General features: G+C 42.4%; 2 protein-coding genes across 2 annotated transcripts in view; one reads left to right on the top strand and one right to left on the bottom strand.

The window, feature by feature from the left end:
• stab1 (stabilin 1) overlaps positions 1 to 2,782 on the top strand; it is a gene marked incomplete at its 5' end in the record, with an annotated part of 59,741 nt that extends 56,959 nt beyond the window's left edge. The window contains 3 exons of the mRNA XM_079218251.1: positions 1,323 to 1,472; positions 2,033 to 2,137; positions 2,611 to 2,782. Coding sequence (XP_079074377.1) covers positions 1,323 to 1,472; positions 2,033 to 2,137; positions 2,611 to 2,679 — 324 coding nt within the window. The 3' untranslated portion in view covers positions 2,680 to 2,782. The remainder of the gene's footprint in view (positions 1 to 1,322; positions 1,473 to 2,032; positions 2,138 to 2,610) is intronic.
• Positions 2,783 to 16,251: 13,469 nt separating this feature from the next.
• On the bottom strand, positions 16,252 to 17,325 carry ccdc71 (coiled-coil domain containing 71; the record flags this gene model as incomplete). The annotated part of the gene is made up of 1 exon (XM_079218250.1): positions 16,252 to 17,325. The coding sequence occupies one exon, from the start codon at positions 17,323 to 17,325 to the stop codon at positions 16,252 to 16,254; it is 1,074 nt and encodes a 357-aa protein (XP_079074376.1).
• Positions 17,326 to 25,960: the final 8,635 nt, after the last annotated feature.

Below are 25,960 nucleotides of genomic sequence, written 5' to 3'. Positions count from 1 at the left end.
AAGAATAGTAATGTCCATGTGTTTTTGCATTTTTTATTAATTCTCTGAATGATGTCGATGGGTACATTTAATTTTTTTTTTTTACTTTTAACATGTTTTCCTTGACGTGCCTGAAATAAAACTTTATTAGGACAAAAGGTTTGCATCACTGTGAAAACACATTTTAATCCCGTTCACTCAAACCCTTCATTGTTGTCACAGGTTTACTGCAGATTGAAACAAACACTCCCAAATATCCACAGATGTTTATTTTTTATTTTCAGCACATTCCTTACGAGTAGAGACAACCGGGAACCTGGAGGATGAACCAGAAAGAGAGCTGCAGCTTTATGGTCTCTAGTTATCGCTCAAGGTCACAGACTCCAACAACAGTTTACTGCAGTCTGAGCTCACAGCAGAAGCTAAAAACAACAGCTCAGTGTCTGAATACTCTCCCTTCTTAATGTGTACACGTCTGTTGAAGGAGCTTTATTTAAATAGTTGAATCTGATTGGTCAAGTCTTTCCTTTTTTTTCTTTTTTTTTAAAACATACTAAGAAATACAATTTTGAGTCACATTTTTATGTATTATTACATAAAATAGAATACATAAAAATGGTACTTTATATGGTGAAAAACAATAGAAGCAATGCAAACGAGATTACACAGCAACAACAAACAAAAACATACTTAATTTGCATCAGTAAAGTATCTTAAAAAGTAATAGCGTAGTATGTTAAAAAAAACAATTAAAGAGGCCATACAAGACATAAAATGTCATAAAACGTCTGAAACAAGGTCATACTATAGTGTATATAATATAGTATAATATGTCACTTTTCCTGTGAACGAAACCCAAACTACTAACCTGGAAACATTTCATCTTTGATGACTTAATTTTCCTCCACATTCTTCTTCCTGTGAGGAAAAACAAAATGGCTGCCAGAGTCGGTCATCGGGAGGAGCAGCCTGGTTTCTCTCCCCTCCCCCATTTGGACTGTGAACATAAATTATTAATTTTAATTGGTTGAATTTTCATCTTCCTCCGGGGAAAGGGAAGCAGTCACGTCTCCATGGCAACAGGAAAAAACAGTCACACGGGCCATAAAAATGTCAAAGTACAGTAAGTCGTGAAAAAATAAAATCATAAAAACAGAGAATCATGTCTCTGCGTCAGAGCAGCGGATGTTGTGTCATTAGAGCTGGACTGTGTGTGTGTGTGTGTGTGTGTGTGTGTGTGTGTGTGTGTGTGTGTATCCAGCAGTGAGGGTCGAAAGGTTTACTGTGATGTTCTTATATAAGTAGTTCTCATTGTGTGTGTTTGTCATACCGTTCCTCTCCAGATTCCCCATCATGCATCTCAAGGCCACGCCCACTCCAGCGGCACAGTGTCGGCCATCTTGGTGTCGGTGTTGCTGGCGTGTGTGGTAGCTGTACTCGGCTACTACGTCTTCAAACACAAGACGGACGCCTTCCGCTTCCACTACTTTAGGGTGACAGACGCACACACACACACACACACACACACACACACACACACAAACACAGTGTAAAACGGTAAAAGACGAATCTCACAGCAATAAACTCCAAAACGGAGAAGAAGCAAATGGAACATTCGTAGTAACCTGGTTGCTGTATATTCAAGTTTTATTTTTAATAAAAGCGTCCTCGTAAAGAGCCGGTAAAAGGAGCCGCTCGTATTTGTACATGACCAAGAAACACAGCAGCGAAGATCTGGTTTCGTTAATCCCCTGCTCTGATTACAGAAAGCTGGTTTTCATTTACATAACTTAAAAATAAATCATCTCGCTGGAGGAAGCTGTATCCCCGATACGTCTGTGCACGTAAACGCACCGATTGAAGAATCGTAAAGTTCTAATTTATATATATTTAGTGGTAAATTGCTCCATCAGAATCTCTGTTCTTAGCTTGATTGAGCTTTCTAGTCTCTGGTTACATGAATAAATAAACCTAGAATGTCCTCCATACACACTGAAATATAATACTGTAATATGCTTGATGTCCGATTAATTTGTTCTTCCCTCCGCGACAGAACGAGGATGAGGACGGAGCGCCGGGCGGCAGGACGAAGCCCACGTTGGTCTCCATCCCCAACCCTCTGTACAACGGCTCCAGAGCCTTCAGCGAGCCGTTTGGGGTGAGTCGACCAATCGGAGACCTTCAGGTCTGAGCTGCTTCCCAAACTAAACCGCTGAGGACGCGATCGCAGTACGATTCACAATGAAGTCCAGTTTGAATAACAGAGACTCTGCACAGCGGTTTATAAAACTATAAGACGGGATGACAACCGGTAACCGGTAGGAACACGCCGTTCATAGTATAAGTTAGCTAACGGAAATGTGTACTTCTCACCACGGGGCCTTGACAGGGTACTTGAGTATTTTGCCGTCTTTTAGCAGCTTATTTCCAAGCTTTCAAACACAGTCTGTAGTTTAGACCCTAGTCTGGCTTTCATGTTCATCCCTAGAGGTCATAACCTCTATGAAACTATGAAGGTCTGAGGTCAGACCAACTTTAAATCTGGCGTCCACTTCAAGGGGATGAATCGGGGTAAATATTCCCTTTACGACGAGCTCTCCACATACTCTTTGTGCGGTTGCTTTCCCACAGGACGCCGGTCAGGGGCTGGAGCCAGAAGAACCGGAAGAACCTCCAAAGATTCTGGACCTGGACCAGTAGGACTGGAGCGGTCTGTTTACATACCACAATAACCCGTTGGCTTTAACATGGTTCAACTTTTTCTCAGATCATCTGTATCCAAATAAGAAATAAAAGTCAGTTAACTTAACCCAGATGCTTAATTTATTTTTTAAACCAGCAATGGATCAAATGTTTCTCTCAATGGGAAGGTTTCTGGTAAACGGTTCTGTGATGCGTTTGAGCCTCTTTTAGCTCCTAGTTTTGCTTTGATCGTTTGCTCTTCAGAAAACCGACTGGACACATAGCTGCCATAAAAATGTCATTAAAAAGTCATAAAAAATGTATTCAAATATTAAACGTAAAGTATGCCCCGAAACTAAAAGTCATAGTATACTAGCGTGATAAAAGCCATTAACAGAAGTCCTAGTACATTCTGTCATAATAAACTGAGAAAAGTCATGTGTTTACTTTTTTTATGTCAGTCATAGTATTGTATGCTATAAACCCACAAATAATGGGCCAAACACAACGTACCACGCCATCCTGAGCTACTGCTTGTGTCATAAAAACATCATAGTATAGTGTGTCATTAAAACAAATGACATCATAGTGTGTCATTAAAACAAATTAAATTACATTTCATTTAGCTGACGCTTTTATCCAAAGCGACTTACATGTTTGCTCTATACACCGTAGACACAGCAACGGGGAGCAATTAGGGGTTAAGTGTCTTGCTCAAGGACACAACGACATGGACTTGCGGAGCTGGGGTTCAAACCACCAATCCTCTGATTGAAAGAGGGGCATGCTAACCACTGAGCCACAGTCGCCCACATCATAGCATAGTGTGCCATTAAAACAAATGGCATCATAGTATAGTATGTCATTAAAACAAATGGTCATAAAAACGTCTTAGTATAGTATGTCAGCGTCAAAATTGACCTTTTGGCGGCGCGACATTAAAGGTTACGATTGATCCGGAGCAGAACAAAAAGGATTACCGTGAAATCTGGCATACATTTCTAACACTTGCTCAAAACCTTCTCTACAAAACCTAAAAACCTCATGGTGGCGCTAGAGAGAAAACATCAAAGGATCACACATTCACCTGGCGTCCTCCTCTGGACGCCACGAATGTGTACAAATTCCACATCGATCCATCAAACAGTTGTTGAGACATTTCAGTCAGGATCAAAGGGATGGATCCAACGACGCGCTGACGCTGCCAGCATCAGTAAAAGATTTGTTGGTGTCGACAGGACGAGTTTTCAGGGTTCAGTTTTTCTTAATCTTCAACAGCTGTTAAAGCCAAAGACTAATCAGCTAATTTGTTAAAACACAAACAGGAAGTCATTTTATTTTGTTGGCTTCTCCATTTCTTTGCTGCCAGAACAGATTTTTATTGTAGTTTTAATTTAACCACAGAGACCCTCTTCCCTCTGATTGTATTTAATGTGCCGTTGGCCTCCACATCTGTTCTGTTCACGCTCGTGTTTCTCCTCATGGCTTTCGAAACAGAACAAATGGCTTTCGTTAACATATTTTTTTTTTAAACAACACTCAGGTTTTCTGTGTGAAAGCAGCCATGTTGTTTATGATGGAAGGAGCCAGTTGGTTTCCTTCTCTTTCCTCCTCCCGTTCGCATCTCCAGGCAGGAAGAGAGATCGTTGTTATTCTGCTGCGTCTACCGCTGGCTCGCACCGAAAAACCCCAAATGCTTCCACTCTCTGAAGACCTTCACTTTAAATAGCTTTCCTTCTCTGCTTTCAAGACACACAAAAACCAGCCCGACCTCCTCCCTCAGATTGTATTGGTCGGACCGTGCGGCACACATGAAGCGGTGCGATTACACACTGAAGCCGTATTGAGATTAGACTTTTCTGTGACGAGTTAACCTTTTTCCAAAATGGAGAGCGAGCAGTCGTGGAGGTTACCGTTCCGGCTGTTTCTTCGCCTGCTGAGCTCCCTTCCCCCCAACACACAAAGAGCTGAGCGGCAGCGCTGCCGGCAGAGCAGAGCAGCTTGGGAACGGTTTTGACTGAGAAGCGACGCTGTGGGGGGAAGTATACGGGGGAGGGGAGGGGAGATCGGAGACCCTGACCTCCGCTGCTGCTGCAGGCTGGCTGGCTGAAAGCCGCCGCAGCAGACCTCATTTAAAACCGGTCGACATCCTGTTTGATGACGCATCCCGATCGGCTCGGATGTTTTGGCCCGAGCCGACGCTCGAGTTCAAAGAGCTGAACGTGACAGCTGGTTTCTGTGGAGAGGAAACCGAAGAGCTCATTTTCAATGTTGTGTTCACACTTTAAAAAAAAAGGAGTCGGTCTCTTTGTGCGGTTTATTTTCGAATGTTGACGATACTGGCGCACAATGAAGTCGATTTTTTTTAATCACGCAGTTGTGGAGTTGTTGACTCCTGTTGTTGACTCCTATTCACTCACTCACTCACTATGTTAAAAGAAATCCAAATAAAATGTAGGAACAAAAACTCTGCGGTTCAGTTTTTACTTTATAATTACATTTTTTTTTACAAATACACTACATCTATTATAATTATTTTTCCCTATTAGCTCATTGTCTCATTGCACAGCTCCTGTCTTCCTCTGTTGCTCTGCTTCCAGCCTGCAGCGCTGCTTCCAGTGCAGCTTGTTTGAAGGAGCGCTCTTATCCAATCAGATTTCACCTCTATGTCTCTATGGAAGAAGAGCGGCCCGAGGCCTTCTAGGTAGCAGATTAAAGTACATGGGGACGTTATCGTTGATAGTCATAGTCTTCAACCAATCAGATCTTTAGTTTGACATGCTGGGCGTATTCTTTGACGTGCCAGGCCTGGAAGTACGTCAGCATTAACATGCGCTGTGATTGGTCAGTGGGCCAGCGTGACTTTTGTCAACAGAAAGCTAGCTAGCTGCTAGCAGAACTCAGTAGGAGTTATGACATTTTTAGTGTTCTTGGTGTAGTTTTTTTAACACTCAATGGCTGGAGGAGGAGGAGAATCCAGCATGTTTGGCGGTGACAATCCCAATATCGACTGCCACTGTCGAGCGGACATTTTCAGCCCTAAAACGCATGGAAACTTATTCCAGAAACAGTAACTGGGCGGCTCAACTGTCCTCACTGGTGCATGGCCATCGACAAGGACCTGTTACTGGAACTGAAGCGTACCGATGAACTTCACAACCGCGTCATTGAACTGTTTGTTAACAAAGAGAGGAGGGTGGACTTTGTCTTTAAGTGAACAGCATGGGTGAGTGAACTGCTTGTTGTGTTTTTACATCTGCACTAGCGTTGTGTTAATGTGTCTGTAAAGAACCTCCGTTACCCGAGCAGCACAAAGGGCAACACGCTAGGATTTTCAGGTTTCTTAATAGCTTTTATTTATGTCAGCTGTACAGTCTTGGCTGTCTGGTGTGTCCGCTCACGGCCTCACACACACACACACACACACACACACACACACACACACACACACACACACACACACACACACAGAGAGTCCCCAGCTGAGCCTGATTACACCTCATCCCGGCACCTATTCCCTGAACCACACCCTCTGCAGCTGAGCCCCACCGCCACAGTGTCTATGGTGTTGTTTTTATTATATAATTAATATCGTTCCTTCTGATCGTGGCTCGTGCTCTTGAGTGTGCAGCGTTTTAGTGCCGCAGTTTTGTTGGATTGTTTTGTCATGTTTTGTCATAACTAAATGACTAAAGGTTCTTGTTGATGTGGACTACTGGTTACTGCATCTGCGTAACTTTTCTGTGGTCCTAGTACAAATCACAAAGGAAAATGGCGATTGTCGTCAGTCGCTACGGTGATGACACACGTCAGTGATGTCGGACGGGTGACTGGCTGGTCAGAGAGGCAGCCTGTCCTTCTCCGGAGCAACGAGGAGTGAGGCGGAGGGAGCGTCGGCCCGCTGTTAGGGTAATTCTAAAACCAGTGTAGCATAAAAGCATGGTGGACTTAGCATGCTAGCTAAACTAGCCAACTGCCAGCTAGCTCGCTTGCCAGTTCCACCATGCTTCAATGCTACATAACATGAGTAAAGCAAAATAGCGATGTGCTTTCCTTCGCTGCGACAGGAGTGTAGATGAAGCACTAAGTTGTTAATCATTCCCTCTACGTTACTCCGCTGCTCGTTTTAATCGTTACAACAAAGCCTCAGCGAGTCCGTGACTTCCTGTCAGTCAGTTTAGTTCATACAGAAGTTGAGTGGAGGCATTCTGCAAAGACCCTTTTCTAACCAAATAGTCCCCGGGACTTTAAAAAGGAACTACTAGCTCATTTGGCAGGAGACCAGGAACCTTTTGAGGAACTTCACTTCGCTCTTGATCAGAGGAACCAGGGGCTGAATTTAGTTCCTCCGTCTTAGTTCCTGGTGCCGAAGGAACAGCGTTGATTGGTCAAACAGCCGTGTGTTGCTGCTAGAATCAATATAAAGACGAGAGAGTAATGCGTAGTTAGCTTCCTGACGGGCCTCAAGATAAAGGAAGATAAATGAGACGCATTAACCTTTTTTCAAAGCAGCTATACGTTCTACAGCAGAAATGAATATAAAACACACAAGAGATTTTCTGTTTGGAGACGTGTGGAGTTTTCTGTTCGCTTCATTGATTCACTACATTTATCTCAAATGTCTGAGAGACGCAGCTGTAAATATTTGTTTCGTTCATTTACTTCCTGCCAAGATTTAGTGTAAAAGGACTCATTTATTTTGTATGGATTCCCGTTTATCTCCATCTGAAGACAAACGTAAGCCATCAAGGTTTTAGAAGCTACAGCTTTGTAATGTTTTTGTTCAGTGTCATGGAACAGATATTACTGGAGAAAGTATTTGTATTATGTCATTAGTGATGGTGATAATCTGATGAGTGTTTTCAGTTAAATCTTCTTTTGAATTGACAAACGTCATTAAAGTAGCATTTTTTTGTAGAACTGATTAGAAAGACAACACACCGTCTCTCTCTGAAGCTACGGTGCGTTTCCTTTCCTGAGGAAAATAGCAGCTCGATGAAACACATCAGGTAACGCTACATTTGTGGATCGGTAAAGCTAAGCTAACGAGCTAGCTAGCAATCCGAGGTAACTGCCATGTTGGTGTCTTTCGCCAATAAGGTCCCATGGGAGACACATGACACTCTGTAGGCAAATGTTTCAACACGTTCAAGATCACACAACACCTCTATTTAGGTCTCAGTCCGGAAGTCAGATAATTAGATAAATAGTTAATTATTGATACTAACGAATGTTTAATGTCCAAATTATTCATGGCAACAGTCCGCCGGGATAGTTTCTCCGAACATGAGCTAGAACCCAGGAACTAAATTTAGATCTCAGCTCCTCCTGCCAAAACATGTGGAAGTTCTTGAGTTTAGGAATGTACGATCTGATATGGATATGAGATTGTATTGTGAGAGGAACACGGCTCATTGATTCAACACTGGCATCGGATCGGCACCCAAAACCCAATCAGGACTGAAAACATTGGATTGGTGCATCTTTTCTTAAGGTCAATACTTTACAGAATCTGCTGGAGAGAGAGAGGTGTTGCTTTCAGCTCCATGTGTCGAGTTGACCAGTGACCCTGTTGCACAGGTGACAAACACCAAAAGTCTGCTGCCCTTATGGGGTCAGCATGAACTTCACGGCCTCGGAATACGGATCAATACCAAAGATCAAAGCTACAGTGACACTGTTCCTCCAAAAACAGGCACGGACACCAGAACCATCCAGTATCCTGAATAACCGTCAGCTCTGGCTCATTCCTGATCAGGTCTCTGCGTTGGTTTGCACACATTTGATCGACAGCGATTAGATTGACTGCACCCGATGAAACCTCCGAGAGCTCATTTATTTTTACTGAAATACAAATCACCAGACACGACCAATGGCAGAACTCGGCGAGCGCGGCGGGGTCACGCCTGAAGATCAATCTGGAGGTCAATCAAGCAGCGATCGATCGGCTGCCGATCGAAACCGGGGCGATATTCAGCCGATTGACCGTGACCCGGCGACCGCTTACATATTTTGTGTTGGTCAGATTTACACACGTGTTGTCGCGGTGCGACGGCCGTCCACAATGAGCCGTGGATCAGATTCATTCCCATTCATGCTGCTCAGAGTGGAAGCAGTGAAAGCGTCTCTAGAGTATGTCGCTGCACAGTTCTGCTGACAACGGAGCTAACCGGCTAACGGAGGCTGCATTGAGTTACATTATGATGCGTTCAAGCTCTAATTTCCATCGGCCGAAGGTAAATTACGACTTTATCGTGATGTGTTAAAATTGTAAACTTTAATAAATGCAGTTGCTTGAAGGAGATGTTTTCACAGCAATATAAAATAGGTATTTAACACATGTTTAACTGTCTGACACGAGCTCTAAGCTGCAAAATACAATAACTTATTTCCTAATCATTTATATTGGGTGTTTTTATGCAAATAACCACAACAGAGGTCAATAAGGTGAAAATAATATATATATAGTAATATAATAACATTTACAATTTCCGACGGTTGAATTTATTCCTCAAGACGTTCTGGGACAATCGCTTCGTCTCTAATCTGGACGCATACAGACACATTTTTGGTGAATTTGATTTACTTAAAGATCATTATTTTGCTCTTTGTGCAGTTTTCCCCGAACGTTCTGAGAAACAAAACAAGCCCCCAGTGTTATCGCCGGCATTGAGACTACAGCCGGTCTGTTGTGAGAAAATCCTAACCTCTTAACCGAGGACGTCTAACAAACATTCCTGAGGACTGAAGTCACAGAAAACACCAGTTTGACCTGTTTTGAGTCAAACATGACTCAGTCAAGCGTCTCACTGCAGGTAAAGTATTACTGCTGGTTCGTACCAGGAAGGGAGCCGAGCCAGATGTCCAGGGTTTGGCTTGAATCTCCAAATGTGTGTGCAGGTGGACTTGATGGACCAAGAAAAAAGGCAAACGCCTCCATTGTAGGTTTGGGCAGTGTTCGGCAGTGTGGGATACCAATGTCATCAAAAGGATTTTCAACACAGACGTTCCTGATGTGATGCAGGCGCCACCGTGGGTCAGTTCCTACTGCTGGAAATGAGCCGAGAAAGATGGCGACTATACGAGACTAATAGAAGAAAAGGCAGCGGTTACGCCTGGACCTTCTATTATAATCCTCTGCTGCTATTGTTATTTGTAGTAATCATTTTTCTTTTATTATTTCTGCTATCACTACTCCTTATATGTATTATGTCTGTCATAAATTGACTATGCAGTAATTGTATTACGTTCAGTGTGTACACATGACATCTATTGCACGTCTGCCCGAGTACAATTACAGTAAGCAGGATGATACAATTATAGATTGTGAACATATATGAACAATGTGATCGTGGAGGACACGGAGCCACGGCCGGTGTCGCCAAACAATCACCAAAGACACCACTCCAAGCGGAGCGTCAGAATTTTGAAAAGGCAACAGACGTCCACATGAAACTAAAATTGAGACCTGAACCCAAAGACCGTATATAGGAAGTGGGCGTGGTCATCGGGACGTCGCCCATTGGTTTGTGAACTGCTGTTTTGAAGCCTTGAGTTCGGTGTTTGGGCGTCGCCAACTTGGATTACAGCCACCGCCATGTTGGCTGCAAGGTTTCTTTCCTTTTTTCCCCATGAAAGGTTTTTTTCAATTTTTGGGAGGAGTTTTTCCCTGATCCGATGTGAGGTCCCGGGACAGGGATGTCGTATGTGTACAGACTGTAAAGCACTAAGAGGCAAATTTGTATTTGTGATTTTGGGCTATACAAAATAAACTGAATTGAATGTTGTGTTTTTGCAACCAGAGGTGACCATATTTCTAGCTGCCAATCACAGTAGCCCCGCCCTAAAGCATACCTGCTTTTTGGCTTATTTTACTGTAAACAGGACCATAATTTACTAAATGATCATCATGCCATTAGAGAGAATACAAGCTTAGGACACTTCCTCATCGGCGTCACCTTTGAGAACCGGAGGAGGCCGCCTACCTAAACTTCATACGACGGCATAGTCTTCATTTTAAGTCAAGCTAATGGACGGCACCGACATTGTTCCTCCTCTGATCTACAACACACAACACAGACCATGAGCTCAGTCTCAGAGAGAAAGAGAAATTCTCCGTAGCTTTGAAAATAAACTCAACCGGATTCCCAATTTAGGCAGAAAATCATTGTGGCAAGGGAGACGCACAGGATTTGTTTGTATAGCGTTGCTGCGGGGAAACTTTGATCACTCGGAAGAGAGAGACGAGACGACACAGACGTACATGAAAGGAGAAGTTTCTAATGGATATGTTGACATTTCCGTACGGCGACTCTCATTAGAATCAAATGTAACAGCTGCGAGTCAAAAAGGTCAAAAAGCAGCCAGCTGAGCATCTCGCTTCACTCATCCCCTCTCCACACCGAAATGTCACTTATTTCCTCTTTGGCTTTGATATGTGGTTCTCCACCTGCTCCAGGCAGAGAGCCCAGCGCTCCGACACGTCACGCCTCAGCGTCCACAAACTCAGCCGCGTGGTTTGTTGATTGTGGAAACACATTTTTACATAAGCAGGATTTATTATGGCCTGTGCTTTTTTTTTTTTTTTTTACACAGTTGAATAGAATATTATGATATCACCACTAAGGGTCAGTTCACCCAAACATTTAAATAAATGAACCCATTTAATACCCATAGTGGTGTCTTGATTATCATTATATTTGATCTCAATGGCTACCACAGGGGGCGTGAAAAGAGATTTATATCTTTAATAACATTACGCAAAGCTAAATCGAGGCACTGAAATAATAATATTTTGATTAACAGAAGCAAAGAAACATTATGGAGCTCAGGTCCTGAGTGAACTAAAAGCACAGGTCGATTAATCTAAACTATTTTATTTCATTCGATAACGATGACTATGTGAGGAAATAGTGGATAAATAATTTAATAAAAAAAAAGTAGGCAGGATTACAGATTGCTTTTTACCAGATCTTGAATAAATTACTGGTGAATTCAGGCATTCACACATGTTTTTAATGAACGTCACCTGGCTTCACTTCCGCGTGGACCATTTCTTCTTCTACGTCTTATTTTAATGGCGGACGGCAGACGGGCGGGAGAAATATCGCCCCCAACGGTAATGTGGCGGAACTACAAGTCCAAGCGGAAGTAGTTGGCAGTGAAACACGTAGATCTCAGGCTCACTCCAATAATTATCAAACAAATAGATTATTTAAATTATTAAATTATTTTATTTAATAAAACAAAATAAAATATATATATTTGTGGTAGACAATGTACATTGATTGCAAAGAGAAGGAAAAAAACAGTAAACATGAATGCAAATGCGTAAGTAGATGTAGACTAATAAATATATGGGCTATGAACATGTAAACAGGTAAGAACAGCAAGTATATAAAAAGGTATTAAAAAAAGTGTAAATAAAAATATTAATATATACAATATAACTCAGCAGCCAGATAAGTGGACGTTCAAAACCAGATTTCCACAACTTGTTTGTGAAGATTGTTTTGTAATCCATGAGTTTAATCCCTTTACGTTCAACTTTGTGCATTATTAACTCTTTTATTTCCATATTTAGGTGTAGAGATAAATTTAGTTTACTTTCTTTCCTACTTTTCCTGAGTGACCTTCCCACTCCGACTCCTCGCTAGATCGGACACAAAGTAGAGGCTGATAACGGGATTCCCAAGATTCCTGTGGGACGGGAGTGTTCACTATTAATCATGTGGACGGGACGGGGGGGAAGCATCCGGAGGAGGAAGGACGGGCACCGACAATAGATGCATAAATCACCCGACTCAAAATGTCTGAAAAACTGCCAATATTCTTGAACTACAAAGTTGATTACTCGCTTCAAGAATTCTCAGGACGTCCTGTAGGCTAAAGTTAGCGTTTAGCAACAGCCTGGAAGGGTACAGGCCCTATAGCCTTCCAGGCTGTTGCTAAACGCTAACTTTAGCCAATTAGCGGACGAGTAGGGGCGGGTCAGTTTAGTCTCTCCCACACGCAGCCAATCATAATGTGTGACATCATCTGTACTTTGGGCCAATCGGGCAGGCCGAGCAAACACAACTATGTTGAAGTCTGTTTCCTGTTAAATTATTGCAGCGTGTCAACTGCCTCGGAAACTGGAGTTGGTATCAACACACCCGAGTTGATTGTGTTCCTGGACTACAAGTTGGAAACCTTGATGGGGGTTCCTCCATCGTAGGTCATTTTATAGCAATACCAGTTGATAAAACGCTGGTATTTTACGCAGAAAACATGTCCAACAACAAATATGACAGAAGTAGCCATCTTTGATTTTGAGGTTGACCCAACTTTCAGCATCGGAAATCATTTGAAACGTCCAGCTGGGAACTTGAAGAATCCAACTTCCCAGTTCTGAGGGAGCGCCGCCCCCTCAGTGGTTATGCTGCAATCCATCGTACCCGGAATTTATGAAAAAAACGATCTCCGACATGGAAAAGTGTAACGGACCGGCGGCGCTTGCAGTGCGCTACTCGTCTACTGAGCTCCAGTCTCTTCTAACAAGGTTTCCTTGAAATGTCTTAAATTAGATTTCCAGAAATGTGTCCCCACAAGATTCTCCGGTTATTAAATTAAGTGTTTCTCTAATGGTGCTGTGGGAAGTGATGCAGGTTCTCTCTGTAGAGGCTTGTGAAGCTCAGAGACTTCCTTTTGCTGCAGGTGGCCATGTTTTCCAAAGCAGACGCACCGGGAAGCATTCAGGCTGGAAGTCGAGGATACAGACTCTGAACCATCGACCTCCGACTTGCAATGGATCGCACTTCTTGGGAATTAGAAATTTGAGCTACGGCGGCGTTCCAGTTGAAATTCTAACCTCAGAATTTTCCCAAACTGCGGCAGATTGCGTGCAATTTATTTTTTATTTGGAACGACCGTCTTTAAATCTTTTGCCAGTCGGTCTTTGATCTCTCTGAGAAACAACATAAAATTGAATTTTCCATTGGACAAAAGTCGCTGTCAATTATAATTCTTAGAAGAAGTCGGAATTGGAAAAGAAACGAGTAATTTACATGTGGATCATTCTCAATAGTTGCTTTGTGATTCAGGAGTCTCAGAACATGAACAATATGATCAAAATAATGTAATGAAACTAAAATTTGCTCAAAACAATTATTTTCAGATCAGTTTTATTGAACAAAAAGAGTTTTCAAAGATCATGTAGGAAATACAATATTATACAAGTGTAGCACAAACAAGACTAACAGATAGAAGACCTAGAAAAGGGAATCGTCGGTGGGCATGAACATGACCGCGTAGGCAGATCGCAGAGGGGGGCGCAAGCAAACCAAGACTCTTCCAGAACGGAAGATTCACAGGAACAGAGAAAAAGCCGACCAAACACTGATGTGGCCTCAGTGTCAACAGGGGAACAGATCGCTTATTCCAGAAGGATGCATGGACTTTGAACCAGAAAGCACAGATTTCCACTTTAAACTTGGTTTGTTGCTTCTACCTACAGCATCTAAACAGGGAATCATCTTGTTTGTGGTTTTGGAATAAAGTGTCCCGTCATTCACGGACCTGATGGGTCATTTTTATTCGTTTTACATTTGACTGAAAAGATCTGGGTTTTTCTTTTTCTTGAAAAAATAAAAATAAAATAAAATCTTTTTTTTCCAAAAAGGTCCCCTTTTACTGGCTTTCCCCAGAGCGTTCATTCACATTGAATGGTCTTGAGATGAGTTAAAATCTCCATCGCAAGCTAGCACGAGGACTAAAAGACTAGGATTTTGGCTTAAAGCATCGTTTTGTGCGATCGAACCAAACGTTTATCTCGTGCAATGTGGTCAAACACCGCAAACAAAACTTTTTAGGGAAATTCACAAGGGTTCCACACGGATGATAAGATGAAAACGGATTCAGGTGGCTGCTCACAGTAGAAACCCTTTGGAAAGCACACGCGGCGGTTTTCGCACGCTCATCCCAATCTGCAAAGGGCAACAGTGCTACAAGTCCCTCCGAAAATAACTCACTTGAAGTCATAGCCTCTAAATGCTCTAATCTGAACTAGAAAAAACAGAAACATGATGACATTCTTGTGCCAGTCATTTAATTCAGCACCAACGTCGCAAAGTTAGCACCTGTTGCAAAAACCAGTGTGGGCTCAATGTAAGTCAAACCACATTTTTTGATATTTTTTTCACATATTCTTTTCGACATGATGCAGGAAATAAGAACATTAATGACTTATGTTCAGGAAACGGGCGACAATGACGCACTGTCACACTCTTAAAGTGCAATTCCTGCCATAGACGCAACAGAGCTTAGACGAGTACTGATGGGAGGGTCAACTTTCTGTTGCTGCAGTTTCAAATTCAACCGGTCGGAAAAAACAGCCCTGCAGCTCAAGGTACAAAATGTCACCACAAACATTTGTAATATTTCTTTCTTCTTAAATCAGCCAAACGAATGTCTCGCATCAAGTCTCCAAATGGCAGTTGATTGCTTGTGAAGTACAAATATGTATTGAACAAAAGAAAATCTGGAGCAGCAGTATTAACTAAATAAGATTCTGAGATCGAGAAAACTTAGGTCTGAAGATTGAAGTCAGAATTATTGTATGTAATAATAATATAATAATAATAATAATAATAAGTCCCCGTCCGTACTCGCCGTTTTCTGCAGTTCATCGATGCGTTTTGTTACTGTAAGTCATCAAATCACCCAACAGTTGAAAATCCTCCAAGTCTTTTGTTTCCATGTGTGAATAAACTAAACCAAAAAGGAACACTTTGTGATGGACAAACAAAATCAATCCATCTCCGTGTGGGCCACGGGTTTGATTCCCCGCTGTGCTCCCTCTCAGAGCCTTCCTGATTTCCAGTGGAAACACAACAAAAATACAAAAAAAGGAAGAGAAACTAAACACTTTTCTCTTCCCCCCCCCCCTCCCCTCGGCCCCTTTTTGTTTAGTTCATTTGTTTTGCTGGGACCGACCAACCAACCACCACGTCTGCTCGTCTGAAGGCTTTGGAAACCAGCTCATCCGGTCCCACCACAAGGTTTTCTCCTTCTTTCCAGCGGAAAATTGGGCGCTGCAGACTGGCGGCACTGTTTGTCGGCGCTACAAGTAAAAAATACTTTTCAACCAAACAGCGGCATACTTCAAATTAGTTATAAATACTCTTTTAAGCCCAGTGTCTTGTTGAAGGACAGGAAATTCACCTTTAACCTAACAGTCACAGTGGATGCTGTGTCCTAAACTACATCCACAACATCGGCGAGCAACTCAAAGCAGAAGGATGGTTGGTTGAAGTTTTGTATAGTGTAAACTAAAGAAGACCGTGAAAATGTACCAGCATTCGGCCGATAGTTATTTCCCAGCCTGCTGAGAAAAGCAACACCTGACTTCAAATGCCTTTAAATCCCGAGTGCCTCCGTCAGGAACCAGAACCTCCACAGACGGACTCTGACTTCTCAACCTCCAACACGCAGCAGAGATCCCAAAAACCCATGTCGGACGTCTGTTATGAATACTGGGGCTCAGCCAGGAACAGCCTAATGGATGTAAAACACTAACATCTGCTAAAGGAAACAATGGTTGTGGGGGTATTGTCATTTATTCTGGTATCTGAAGTCTCTCAGCACATAGTTGAGAGGTTGGATCTGAATCACTGGAGACAGGTTGACCTGGAGGATCTTCTGAGCTTTTCTGCGGGCCTCAGCCAAAGAGCGAGAGTCATCCACTTTTACAATTTTCCACCTAAGACTATTTTTGTCCTTCCAGCCGTTTCTCTGCCGGGTCAGTATGTTAAGTTCCTTGGGGCCCCGACAATCTCGGTGGACGCCGTTGCTCCTCCAGCCGTTGCTGGTGAGCTCGGTGTGAGTCTCTGGGAACGCCCGTCCGTTTGCGTAGAAGACCGGTGCAGAATCTCCGATGAGGGCGCCGTCCAGTCGGATGGGGCAGGACAGGTTCTTCTGGCTGAACAAGGCAACGGCTTTGGTGGGCGCCCCACCACCATTCTGAGAAGGCTGCAAAGGTATTCCTGAAAGCGTTGGAGGGTGCTGCTGCTGTGAAAAGGCAACAGAGGGTGCCTCAGAGGATGGGTCCCAGGAAGTGTGGATCTGGAGTCTCGCCGTATGGAAGCCAGATAGGCCCTCAATGTTGGTGAGTCTGAGGCACGGCCGCACTTCCAGCGCCTGCGACATCTCTACAGTCCGACTGGGTGTCCGGCTGCAGACGATGGCACGATGGTCCACCAGCAGCTCTGGAGGGCGGACCCCTTGAATCTTGGGGTTACACTTCTCATAGGCGTTCCAGGACGGGTGCACCTCTCTCTTCTTGACCAGGGGCTTCCTTCCCTTCCTCTTGGTGGTGGGTCTGACGTTCCGGTTCTGCGGCTTCAGCATGTCAGCGGTCAGCGGTTGGTTCGTGCAGGAGCGGTAGCCGTACACATCTTTGCTGCGCAGCACGGTGGGCTTGTGGCCCTCCTCGCCCAGCTCCTTCAAGAAGGTGACCAGCTCCTCGCTGCTCGAGAGGTCGCGGGACATCGGGCTGAGGATCTTCAGGGCATCCAGGAGGACGTTGTGCCCTGCTGACGAGATCCGGGACCAGGAGTGAACTGCCCGGTCTTCATTGGCAAATGCCAATGGGCGGCAAACCACGGGACCTCGCGCCGCCTCAGCCATGTTTCTAGTCCTGCCGGGAATACAGAAAGCATTTGGTTAAACTGAATCACAGAAATAGAAGAACGTTTTCTGTTCAAAAGGGGAGGAATTTACCTAAAAAAAAAAAGAAGATATTTTCAAATAAATGCGAAGGCAGACGCATATTTATGACACTTCGTTGCATCTTCATCCAGACATGCACCCAAACGTTTGTTTTACTTTTTTCTTCCGTCTGTGCACTAAGTACAGCAGTGCGTGTTCCTCCACACGTAGTTGGTTTACTACAGGTCCTTCTTGCATTGGCGTTCACATATTTTCGTGGACCATGTTTCTGTCCTCATGGTAACGTCTCCATGATGCACATCAGAGATACTGCTGTCACTGGAAGAAGCGAGATCCATTGATTCCTGGAGATGATTTGCTTTAATTACATATGATGTGCATTTTCAATTTTTACTGCAGTATGACTGAATCCAAAGGGCTGCCAGATTGAGGCTAATTGTGTCAAATCGGTTTTGGTTCATCTTTTGTCTTTCCTCAACATTTCTCTCCCATCATCATTTCCGCTGGTTTTGGGTGCCGAGACCTTCTGAGGTGACATGTTGTTAAGTCACCTGAATATAAAAATGTTAACGTGACCATGTACTGTAGCAGCTGTGAACACACAGGCTGGGGATTTCTTTAATTGCTAGATTAATGCTTGGGGGAGAAGCTAGTTTACCGTCAGCAGCAGGGTAGTCCGACACCTCCTATAGCCGGACCAGCAGACAGCAGTGAATATAAAGAAACAATAAAGCTCCACGATCTGCTGGGAGAACGACCCCAGCTGGCTCGTTAAAAACTGCACCATCTCTCAGTTCAGCAGCAGTTTTACACCTTTGTACCCTCAACCTAAAACGCACTTCGTTAACTAACATGGTAACCAGGACCTTTGAGACCGCAGAAACAACGCCCTAGGATCCTAGACAAAAACTTGACATGGTAGCCTCGAGGGACGGAAACTGCAAAATATTATTTTATTTTTTTTCTCACCATTGCTACTTGTTTATTTTTACTGGGGGAACTTGTTATATTTAGACGGTGTATGTTTTCAGACCAACAGAGGTCAAAGGAACTTCTCATGTGGTTAAAGCTCCAGAAAGCCATCAACTGTAGAGAAAACAAGACAAACCTACACTAGCGAACCTGGAGATGCTAATTAGCTGCCTGGTAGACGAGACAAAGTCTGCAGATGATCATAACATATTAGCTCATCAGGTAACAAACTGCTCTGTGTCTACCCCCCCCCCCCCCCCCGAAAAAAAAACACGAGTAATTAATTTATTCCTTTTGCAGATCAAACAACGCAGAAGACAGCGCAGCTTGCAGAAGAAAAGCAGGCCAAGAAGATCTCTGGCGACTCTGCAATTGAACATCAGGCCCATTAATCAGAGGCAGCAACACACAACGTGTCCATACTGCTGCCAGACAGACAGAAGGACCGCACACACACAAACAGAAGATTGCAGAGTTCCCATCCCCACCTGGTATCAGTAGGGGTCCTATGATTTCTGCGACACAGAAAACATGGACTGAATTGTGGGGGATGTGGCTGCAATTTTTATCTTTTTTTAACCAGACGATGCTACAACGTTCGCTACCAATCAGTGGTGACGGCTACGGCTCTATCGAATAGTCTGCATCTTTGAAGCTTAGTTCATAATCTTGACAATCAAATTCTAAACATGTTAAATGCTGCACAGCTTCTTTTTGCACATCTAGTCGTTAGGGAATGTTTCTGCACAGTTGCAGATAAAGATTAGGCTACACTGATATTTTGGAATCGGACGTTTCTAAACAACAGAAGATGAACAAAAACATTGGAAGGAACAGTGTGTAAGATTCAGAGGCTGCAGATAGCAACCAACGTGCTTTCTACGCGTGCTGGAGAACTACAGTGGGCTTCAGGTAATTATCTTTAGGATTGTATTACTACTAGGAGCTAATCTCATCAATACTCTGCTCTTCTACGGCACTAAATAATTGCTATATTGAATAAATTCACAGCAAGATTAGAATTTATTTAAATTTCAAACAAACTAAATATGGTTTCTAGAGCAGCAGCAGTTAAAACAGCAAAGTTACTATATAAAGTAATGAATATCTCAATATAATAACATTGTAAGTGAGGTGTATTGAAGAAGAAACATCTGTTATAATGTTGAGTATCTATAAACGCAAAAAAGGATCTACATCTAGGAAAAAGCAGGAACCATTCACATGACAAATGAAAATACAGACGCTGGCTGTCTGTTGCCCTAAGAAGCATAATTTCATATTTGGTAATTGTACATCTCTACCAGTATGTTGGCATTACCGGGTCAAGTGGAGAGGCGTTGTAGTCTCAGTACTAACACTGGTATAGCCGGCTCAAGCATATTTTTCCATTGCAGAGAAAGGGCTCATCTGATTAGTTGTTTTATGGGCAGCTTGAGATAAAATATGGTGATCTTCAAACATGTTCTGTAAAATTCTTAAACAAAAGAATTCAGTCAGACTTACAAAACAATAAATGGCGGTACAGAAACAGGAAAGATGTGTTTCACAATGTCTTGTATTTTTTGTTCAAAATGTGGGAGTGACATGGACAAAATGATAAACCCCATTCTACAAAGATAAAGCGAACACTGTCCCATTCAGTCAAATGGTCGGTTAGAGAACTGAGTTCTGAACTACTTCAGATTCAGCAAAGCTTGGGAAAATGCATGGGAGGGATTGACAAAGAAACAAAACTTAGAGGCACGAGATAAGATACCGTTATGTTGTGGAAAACAACTCCAAACATGATTAAAGGAAAGGGCTAGTGGCATAACAGTGTATGGAAGAGAGCAAATAGTTTTCGTGGTATGTTCTCCCCAGTAAGTCCCACAAAAAGAACATATCGAATTGTATAAATGTATGAATTTGTCAACTCTGAATTCAGTGTGCTGCTTCATGAACCTGCCAGTCGTTAAATTCTTTCTTCAGGTGATCGAAAATTCATCAGCATCCATCTTAATATGGATGTTAAAATGTAGGTCCAAGACTACGCCAACATTTCTGGACTGGTTTGTGATCTTTTACCGCTAAGGTTGAAACTGAGAACAAATAAAAATGGTATCTTTGTTTGAGTGGACAAATGTATTCTCTGGCACATCCAGTAATTGCAAAGGAACCATAGTCGCCTTGTGATATCTTTATATAAACCTGTGTGTCGTCTGCATAATAATGCCACGCAATTTTGGGAGCATGTATATGTTGAACAGAAGAGGCCCAACAATGGAGCCTTGGGGAACACAATTGTACAGAGCAGGAGATGATCATGAACGCATATGAGGAAGTCAAGAGCACAATCATGGCAAAGTGTAAAGCTTAACACCACCGCTGTGAGGGAAAAATATGGCAAAATAAGAGTTAAATGCTTAAGTGTTGGGAAAATGTATCGGCTAAATTTAAGTGTGTCATCACCGCAATCAATCAGATTTATATTTATTTAAATGTGCCTGCTGGCAGTAGGCTTTCAGAATAAGTAGATAAAAACAAGCCCAAAGAGAATCTAATTGATACAAATTAATATATACTTATGAGGATATATGTACTGTATTATAATGTACTATATATACACATACATACATACATACATACATACATACATACATACACATGTATGTGTAGATTAACATACAACTAGGAGTTTGAATATGTGTATGGGCGGATCAGTATGTATGTATTATTCATAATCAGAAATTCAATTGAAGCAGTGAAAAGAAATTGTGTGTGATTCTCTGTATTCTTATCATGAGTCCACCTTAATCATGTTCTACAATAATGATATGTATGGTGTACTAGTAACACTGTCATAAGCATGAGTGCTTTCAACACATCCATACATTTCTTAAGCACTAAAGAAACGTTATGAACAGCACGGCAGCTGCTTTCCCGATGTTCTCTGAATCGCCGACACTGTGCAAACATGTACCGCTCTCAAAAAAGCGCAAGGCTGTGATCCAGTCTCTGCATACAGTCTGTGAGACGGCCAATGCTCGGCTGCGCCGTGTGATGTTCAATGGACGGCTCGAGAAGCTCTCGTAAATAAATGATTCCTTGTCGGCAGAATCGATAGCGCTCGTACTGGAAGTCATCATGATATGAGAATGGATCTTGGCGATCTGGAAGAACTCTCTCCCTATAAAACTAATATAACTCCTTCATCTCTGAGGAAGGGAGCTGGCATTTTTGGTTAAGGGATTTGGATGTGTTGCTATGGTGATTTTTTCCAAACTTGCTTCGTAGAACCGAAAAGCCTGACCTGTGTCATCTTATCCTGAAAATTATCCGGCTAACTCAGTAAGCCAGGTACGAGGAATAGGGCCCAGGTGAAAACAGTATGCCATGTGCCATGGCTGTCGCTAGAATGCAGGCTTAAAAATCTGGAGAATATCGTTTTGCGTTATTTGGTTAAATTAAAATTATAGTTGTTGTTGTTTTGGTGGTGTTAGATTGCTGCTAGACTGCCACATTACCTGCATAACTTGCTGGGGCAAGCTGGAGACATTCAAAAGTCTGCATCGAAATGTTGTTTTTGAAAAGCCAATCAAACAAATTCGGATTGAAGCATAATATTTCATTAGATACCCAAAAAAAAAAAAAACACCCCTCTGACAATTGGCTCAACCGTCTGCAATTTTGAGTAACCACAAATGGAGGATATGAAAAAAGCGGTTGGCTGAGACCCAAAAGACGGTAAGTGAGGAAGAGAAAGCCTGAATGAATAATTTGATCATTTGTGCGAACAGAGATAGTCTTCCAAAAAACCCACATCAATGCTCACAAAGAGTACCATCAGCCACCACACACGTTTAGTCCGATGTCGAGACCCTTTGAGATGACAAAGTCCACAGTGTGGCTCTTACTCTGTGTGGGCTCCGTCACATGCCGATTCCGTCCAGAGTTATCCAGAATACAATAGTTCTTTAGTGCTGCCGTCCTGGACATTGTCAACGTGAATTTTAGAATCGCAAACAATAACTAAGAAGTCCATGCAGATGATAGACAGCAGCTTGACAAAGTAATCAGAAACGGGTGTACTGTATTCAGGCGGCCCGAAGCCGTTTAAGGGCCTGTGTCTAAAGTGATGTCATCATCGCTTTTCTGAGAAGTTCAGGGACTTTTATTTTGAAGCGCTCAGAGCCTTTTCTCTAGGCAGCCGCTTATCCTCTCTTCTCATTTGGAACAATTGGAAAAAGACGCTGGCCTTCAAAAAAAAAATGTGGACACAGGCCCTTAGATTGCAGCTTGACATGAGGAATTCAACTGAAGAGCAACATATAACAAATCGAAAGAGGCAAATTTCCCATAAGGCATCTGCTTGCATAGTATTATTAAACAAAATGGCAACTCTACTTCTTGTCTTAATAAAACTGCTGTTGGGAGAGGTTGACTCAATAAGCACTTTTATCTTGTTATGGCCAAGTTTTAGTTAAAGACATAAAATCAAGATTGTGCTCAATAATTAATTCATTAATCAATGCTTAGCCTGCCAGAAGCCGGATGTTTAATAAAGCCAAGTGTGTGTTAAAATCAGTGCTGCCGGTGACACGTAATTGATATGACATTTTAAAAAGTTGTAGTTAGGCCTAGTTGAGTATCTTGTTCACTCGAGGGACGGTTGACATGGAGAAAATCAAATATACAAGATATTTTAAACCAAATACCTCGATATTGAGACGATATAATACGATTGATCTGGAGTCTGGAAGGTTCAGGCAATTTCACTGCAAACAAAAAATTCCGCAGTAAAAAAACACAACACCGTTTACAAATTGTTCGGCATGACGTCAAACTGAACGAGGAATAATGCAACAACAAGTTAATGTTGGCAGAGAACTCAACCAGTATACCGGTTTGAATTTCCCATACGGTACGAATTTTTCATATACCGGCATACATAGCCGTAACAACTGTTGTCACTCTTCGGCAGGCAGCAAAATATATTGCTCACCCTCAGCGGTCGGAGCTACTCGTGTTACGTGTCATGGTTATAACAACAATTAATAACCCACAACTAACACTAACAGGGTAAAACACCACAACAGTTTGTGACAAACAATCTGTAGCACTAATAATTGTAATTTTTTTAAATTACACCGCCGAACTGCATGCTGGGTACTATCACAACAAGAAGAAACTCCGTCGCTACATTAAAATACGGAAAAGAGCGACGCAGGAGGAACAACGAGAGACCAGAGATGCACCAATACAATGTGTGCCCAAGAGAGGAGCTGCGTCTGCCGTTTGCAGGTTTTTTGGTTTTGAAAAATCCGACGTAGATCAGAAAACGATTTATTGCAAAGTTTGTCGAGCCGCTGTTATTGAATCTGGCGGCAACACTAGCAATTTACTCCATTACCTCAGCAGAAAGCACGTGTTGGAATACGAAGAGTGCATGCGATTACGGTCCTCGGATTCGAGACAGTCAGCCAGTCATGCCAGTGCGAGTGGATCAGTGAAGCCAAAGTGTCAGACATCGCTTCAAGAGGCATTTGCTCGAGGCAGTGCTTATGAAAGCAAAGCGACATTACAGCCCTAGCGAGTAGTACTAGCCCTTGCGAGTAAAATACACGTTTTAAAAAGTGATATTTACTGAAAATGAAATCTCCCTCCTAATCTCCCTCTAGCTAGCCGACTCCACGTTTATGTTTTGTAGTGAACTGATAAGGTAACGTAGATAACCCCTTATTTCAACTTCACTAAGCAGCTATCAATTGCGACGCACTCAAGGAAACAAATCGTCCAACAAAAGTTCAGCTTTGGATTTTTTCAAGTCGTTTTTGGGCAACGTTTATTTTTCTGGTGTTCATTCCTGATCATTGAATCAAGTACAATTTCACAGCGACCAAAACAGTTAAAAGGTGGTTATTAAAAGACAAACAACCTCGACACGAGTCACAAAGCGTAATTACAGGACAAAGCACAGCTTAACAAAGCTGGCAAAGTGATGCGTTTGCTGGAGTGTAGGGACAAAGAAACTAAAACGTTGTCAGCACAGTTTAATCGGTCAGTTCAAATAAACTTGTCGGTTCTCTCTGGTGGACAAACTATGCAATGGAGACACTTTCTAACATCAAATATTTCCTTCACATTTCTGTGCCAGAGTTTGTTAGTTAACAGACAAAATGTTCACGATAGCAAAACGTAAAGATTTACACAACTCTTTTTAATCCAACAACGGCATCCTAAAGAGAGAGAGAAAGGCAACGTACACTTTCAAGTCTACGGAAAAAAGATACAAACATGGTCCGCCTGTTCTGCGATGTGCAGTTCAACATAGGACTGGGTGGTATGGCCAAAATTCATATCACTGTATTTTGTAAGATTCTGGCGGTTGCACAGTAGTAAACACATTCATTCATTGACCTCGAAAAGCCGTTCTCTGCTCGCCCGCAACTGGCCAGCGAGTGGTGAGCAGCTGTTTGTATGTTGGTACATAGAGGGTGCTAGGAAGCTAAACATGGAGGGACTTAGGACCCAGGGGAATGTAGGTGAAAACAAAGTTTAGTTGTAGTTTTTTTTCTTTGGTCTCTCGTTGTTCCTCCTGCATCGCTCTTTTCTGTTTTTTAATGTAGCGACGGTGTTTCTTGTTGTTGTGATAGTGGGCGAGCTGTACCCAGCATGCAGTTCGGCGTTGTAATTTTATAAATGTAAAATTATTAGTGTTACTAATTGTCTGTCACAAACTGTTGTGTCGTGGTGTTTTACCCTGTTAAAGCGTTAGTTGTGGGTTATTAATGGTTGTTAGGAAATTATAACCATGACTAAAGTTATAACCATGACACGTAAGTAGCTTCGACTGCTAAGTGGTGAGGTGTGAACAATAAATGTTGCTGCTTGCTGAAGAGCGACAACAGTTGTTACGGCTATGCACCACCGGTATGACGGTACAAGAAAAATTCATACTGTATGTAAATTTTAAACCGGTTCAACCGGTATAACGCCCAGCCCTAGTTTAACATATACTTAAAATCCCAGCTGTTTCACAACAGTTTAAGATGGATCTTTTGATGGCAGCCATGATCGAAATTCAAATTTCGGACAAATCCGAAATCTATCCGATTGTCTGATTGTACTCGTGACTCTCTCAAACTGTTCGTCGAATGACAACCGATCAACATTAATTTCGACCCAATTCTAAAATTAGCCAGGGCAACCACTTCAGGGTGAAAGTCTATCTTAAATGCCAGTAAATAACATGGTTGATAACCAGAATTGACCTCAAAGTATTCTCAAGTGCGCACACGTATCAGTGGAAGAAAATAAACCACAATGATGCATTATGGGGTTTTTTTTTGGGCTCAAACTGTACAAATGTACTAAAAGTAATAGTTGAAAATATTAATTCTGACCCACCCGGTAAATTCAGAGTGAAGAGTTAACCATTATTATTTGGTAATTTGGTCTTTAAATAAAAGCAATAACGTAGTGCGTTATAAAGTCATAGCCTAGTATGTCATAAAAAGCCAGAAACGGTGCTATGACTGTATGTCATAAAAGTCATAATATAGTACGTCATAAAAAAAAAATGCATAGTATAGTGTGTCATAAAAATAAGTCATAAAAGGTTCATAGTATAGTGTGTCAT

This window comes from Taurulus bubalis (genome assembly GCF_910589615.1).
Source record: "Taurulus bubalis genome assembly, chromosome: 5".
Classification (NCBI taxonomy): domain Eukaryota; kingdom Metazoa; phylum Chordata; class Actinopteri; order Perciformes; family Cottidae; genus Taurulus; species Taurulus bubalis.
Note: the sequence above shows the minus strand (reverse complement) of the source record. Positions and strands in the feature narration are given on the sequence as shown.